General features: G+C 44.2%; 1 protein-coding gene across 1 annotated transcript, besides 14 other annotated features; it reads right to left on the bottom strand.

Annotated features, from left to right (window-relative positions):
• Positions 1–4,987: a sequence feature (heterozygous, Esmeraldo-like haplotype).
• On the bottom strand, positions 142–1,374 carry Tc00.1047053508583.10 (hypothetical protein, conserved; the record flags this gene model as incomplete). The annotated part of the gene is made up of 1 exon (XM_798870.1): positions 142–1,374. The coding sequence occupies one exon, from the start codon at positions 1,372–1,374 to the stop codon at positions 142–144; it is 1,233 nt and encodes a 410-aa protein (XP_803963.1).
• Positions 1,448–1,499: a sequence feature (A-rich).
• Positions 1,710–1,738: a microsatellite.
• Positions 1,740–1,759: a microsatellite.
• Positions 2,112–2,140: a microsatellite.
• Positions 2,403–2,425: a microsatellite.
• Positions 2,428–2,447: a microsatellite.
• Positions 2,522–2,560: a sequence feature (A-rich).
• Positions 2,995–3,030: a microsatellite.
• Positions 3,587–3,606: a microsatellite.
• Positions 3,616–3,660: a sequence feature (A-rich).
• Positions 4,483–4,536: a sequence feature (A-rich).
• Positions 4,733–4,758: a microsatellite.
• Positions 4,843–4,870: a sequence feature (AT_rich).

Here is a 4,987-nt window from a genome sequence, read left to right as displayed (position 1 = left end):
TGAGACTCAAATTTATTTGAGAGAAGCCACCGATGCCTCGTGGGGCGGAATGGAGGCACAAATGTGGGTGGAGAAAGATTCCACTTCCAAACCATCATCACCACCGCAAGTGAGATTCTCATTTATTTTCGCTCCCGCGGTCTAAAACCGTGGCCGGCGTTTGCGCATGGTGTACTTGGAGTCGTCCGTCGTGGGGAGACCAAACTTGCGCCTTTCGGCTTTCTTAAGCAGCACCCATTCTTTCGTGCCTGTGACGGGACGATTGTCCTTCCGGCGCCTCTTGCGAGCCGGACCGTCGTTGTGAGAGCGGGAACGTTTCACACGCACGCGACCACCCACACGAGCCGTCATATATTGTTCATCACCCTCCTCGTCGCTGAATGAGGCTTCATCCTCTTCATCACTGTCGTGAACGTCAATCGGCAAACGGGGAAGAAACCCACTCGCAACTTGACCGGCCTGTATCACCAAATAATGCTTTTTCGCCTTGGCACTGTGTGGGAAATCTACCACCATGCCACCCGTAAAACCGCATAGCATGGCGGCACGTGTGATCATGTGCACTTGTTCAACATTGCTTGGGTAAAACTGAAGAGCGGCCTTCGCGCCTCGATGGAGTGCATTGTAAAGGGATTGAAACAGCGCACGTAGACGTCGCTGTGGCACATGTCCGCGACAGTCACTTTGACAAAGCCACTGCACCGCTGATATAGAGACTGCTCCGTCAAAGGACCCGGGACGAAACGGCAAACCCTGACCCATGTCTCCACGCAGAACCTCAACCATTGAAGGGCCCGTCATCGTACCAGTATTTTCTTCTTCATTGCCCTCCTCATCCTTGTCGTCGTCGTCCGATTCCGTAATAAGACCCCACTTCACATTTTTAAGATCATTGCCAGGATTACATCCACCACATTCTTTTGAGCCATCTTGCCCATCACTATGTGAATCCTCTTCCTTTCCCAGCTTAGATTCCTCCTTCTCTTCCAGCTCCTTGGCCAGCATCAACATGTCTTTGCTGATGTCCACACCAATCCACGTGTGTCCCACTTCACGAATCACATCTCCACTGATCCCACTGCCACACCCAATGTCCAACAGTAACGCTTGTCGACCAGAAGGAATGCCAAGAAGTTCTAATGCACGCAATGTCATGGCCCTCTGCACCGTCTGGACACGCGTGCTGCTGGTGTAACGGGTGGCACCAGTTTTGTTGTAGAGAACATCCGGCGGGTTCTCAAATTCCGGGCGTGGAGGAGGCATAAACGTACACCTAACAAAAGCTGCTGCATCGCCCAAATAAAAAAAAAAAAAAGATGTGGAAGGTAAAAAACCAAAGTAGAAAAAACCCCGATCACTTTTGATCTCAGTCATGTGTTTGAAGTGCACAGAGAAGGTCCTGGAAATAGTGTTTGCGCATCTCAAGACTTTCTGCCTATTATCTCTGTTTTTTCTTTTTTTTTTCGCCCATTTCCCCCTTCATTTTTTTTTTTTTTTTTATAATCCACTCATTCCCGGTCTTCCCTCCCTCAGTGCGCTCGAGTGAACAAAACAAAAAAAGGAAAGGCGGCAATCTCACACCTCTCCCAATGTAGACAATTGCCGCATAAATCAAACAAACATTTGCAACAAAAGCCCAACATAGTAAGAAAAGAAAAAGAAAAAAGCATACGCACAATTGCTATTCTTATTCTAACAGCATAAGAAAGTATATATAATATATATATATGTATATATACTTATTATTATTATTATTATTCTCTGTTCCTCTCATTCTTCTGATGCTGACACCAAACAAATACCTGAATCCCTTCGTGATTTTTCGCTTTGTGATTCTTATTCTAAACCTTACCTTCGGCTTGGATACGATTTGGCCGAGAGAAGTGGTGGTCGTGGTGAAGGTGGCAAGGACGGCAGAAAACCGTCGCCCTCGCACGGTGCACATCTTCCTCATTTTCATATTTTTATTTTATTCGCTTGCCCACCGCTCTCCTCCCACCGCACACACAAACCATTCGACCTAGTGGCGATGTCATTTCATCGCTTTTCCCTTTTTTCTCCTTTAGATAAACGTGTTTAATAACACATGTATCAATGGCAATAGCATTCATATAAACATATACATATACATATATATATATGTGTATGCAACTCCTTTCATTCATAAGAAAAATACCCGCACTGTACTCATTACCAGAAAAGAGTAATAAATTCTTGTGGAATAGTTATTGAATATGGCCCCTTGTGAGCTGTACGCCTTTGGAAGTTGAGAAACAACAACATCTGGCACCGTTCAAAAGGGAGGGAAAACCGCATTGGCATGCAAGTGAAAACACCGGCAGAGTTATGGATGCATATATGTGTTCCCACTTCATTGGCAATCCCAAAAACGTCTGTAAAACCACACACACACACACACACACACCCAAAAAAAAAAAAAAAAAAAACGCACTCACCAGGTAAAGGCTGTAAGAAAACAAGAACAAAAAAAACAAACGCGTACAATGATTAAATAAATTCATTTTCATTTCTTCTTTTCTTTTTTTTTTTTCTTTCGTTTGTGCAAAAATGCCCCGTCCAGCCCACCCGCAGTCTCCCCATCGGACGCCTTCCGTCGACCGGCAAAATGTTTGGATTGTGCAAGACGCAATGAGGAACAACAACCAAAAAAAAAAAAAAAAATCGCTCACTTTTTTTTACCCGCTCGTTGCCGCCTCCTCCGTGTGGGCAGCAGTGGGAGGCGCGTGGGGGCGTTCCGAGTGGCGGCGGGGTTCATGAGCCGTACAGAAGGCACACAACTCCCCCTCCCCACACACATCGCTGCTGTTATTATCGTTAATGTTACCTGTTATGAGTGTCCCTGCGTCATGCCGCCGCTCATCATAATCTTCCGCACCGCACCGCACCTCCCCCTCCGCTGGACGTTGCGCTGTGTCTACCACACAGTCGCACATGAGGTTCAAAACAACAATAGTGGCACCATCCACTGCCGTAATACATATACATATATATATATATATATGTATACATCACTGCAGGAGGAGATGTTCCAAACGGTGTGATGATAAAACAAAACAATAATAAAAACAAAACACAAAAAAAGGAGGCAAAGGCTGAAACCACCGTTCACAGTCGTTAATATATTGTTGATGCCCGCGCGTGCGTACTCTCATTATTGCCCAACGCAGTCGTTTTCTGGCGCACAGTAAAGAAGAAAAAAAAACAGGCCTTCAAACGGCAAAGAAACAAACAAACAAACACGAAAAGAAGAAAAGAGTATACAGCAAAGGAAGAGGCCTTAACGGCTCCACCCCTCCTCCCCTGCCCCCTTCAACCCGATGCACTACAATATATCGCTGCGTAGCAACAGACAAAAAGATCAAAGGCATCAGTAAAAGTAAAAAAAAAAAGAGTTGGTGGTCGCAGTAAAAACAGCGCTAACTTTCGTAGAAACACAACAAACAATTAAAAAGCACACACACACACACACATAGAAAAAAAAAAAAAAGGCAAATAAAATTGCATCCCCCCTCCTCTCACGTTTTCTACCAAAGCCCGCCCGGACCGCGAATAGACAAAGCACCAAAAAATAAAATAAAATAAAATTGCGTCCTGTTTCTTTTTTTTTTTTTTTTTTTTCCGTTTTTCTTTCTTCCTTTTGTGCTATAATAAATCGCTTGCTAAAGACCCCCTCCTCCCCAGAAACCTTTTTGCTTCCTGTTCGTTTCACTTGTCTCTTTTCCGTTATTTTCCTCCCCTCCCCTCCCCCGTATACACAACACGGAAGGCGAAGGGGGCAACAAGAGCCGCCGCACCCACGCGGGAGAAAAAGAAGAGGCGGGCGACACAGCCATGGGACGAGTCCCCAAAAAATAAACAACAAAAATCAAAAATCAAAGAAAAGAAAGAAAAAAAGACGGAAGATCGTCTTGCCACCAATAACCGAGCGGATACGAAAAGCCCACGTGTGGCGTGGAGCGTACAGACGGAGTGAAACAGAGTCCTTGGACCTCATCTCGCCATGCGCACCCGCCGCAGCATCCCCTCATGCGTCGTCTCTTCCCCACCCCCCAGTCCCCGGCTGCCCCACCGCTTTATTAACCGTGCGGGGCCAACGAGGGACGGGAGAAGCGAAGGCCGTAAAACGCCTTTGGCGCAAAAGGAAAAAAAAATAAAAAAACATCGCGTGAATAAATGGGAATCAAAGAAAAATAAAATAAGAACCAAAGAAACAGCCACAAGAGCACCAAAGGCGCCCTCGCCTGAAAAAAAAAAAATTCCCTTCCTGCCCCAAATGAAAAAAACAACAACATAAATAAATCTTCTTCACGTGCTTTCATTTTTGACCATAAATAATTCGTTTCCCGGGAAGAATAAAATATTAAAGTCAAGAAAAAGGAATCATCAGCATGAGGTCACGAATAAATCAATGGTGTTGCGACTCAGGAGTGAATTCCACACAAACCGGTATAAATAAACGTCTTCTTTTCTTTTTTTCTTCTTTGCTTTTTATTTTTATCTTATTTTTTTTTTTTTCCGTCGGCTTATCCATCTCATCTGTTTCTCTTTTTTGTCCAAAAGGTGTAAAAAAAAATTTTTTTTCCTTTTTTTTTTTCTCCCTTCCTTGCATCCTCTCAGTGTCGTCTCATATTCTGGAATACGCCTCTATTAACTCTCCCTCTCTTTATTCCTTCCTTCCTTTTCCCTGCTGTTGGAGAGGCTGCGTAAAGTTGAAAAGAAAAGAAAAGAAAAGAAAAGGGAATGATTTGTGGCGGTGGTTGTGGTGGGAAAGGCGCGTGGTTGGGAATCGAGAAGCGGGTGTTTTAACGAAGGCCTTCGCGCTATATTTTTATTTATATATTTATTTATAGATATATGTGCATGCATGCATGACATGCCAAGTCTCTTTTTAATTCATGGAGAAGCATTGCTGACCGACGGTAACGATAAATATATGAGACTTTAACTGGGAGAAAAAAAAAAAAAA

The sequence above is a fragment of the Trypanosoma cruzi genome, genomic scaffold (assembly GCF_000209065.1).
Source record: "Trypanosoma cruzi strain CL Brener 1047053516931 genomic scaffold, whole genome shotgun sequence".
Classification (NCBI taxonomy): Eukaryota; Euglenozoa; class Kinetoplastea; order Trypanosomatida; family Trypanosomatidae; genus Trypanosoma; species Trypanosoma cruzi.
Note: the sequence above shows the minus strand (reverse complement) of the source record. Positions and strands in the feature narration are given on the sequence as shown.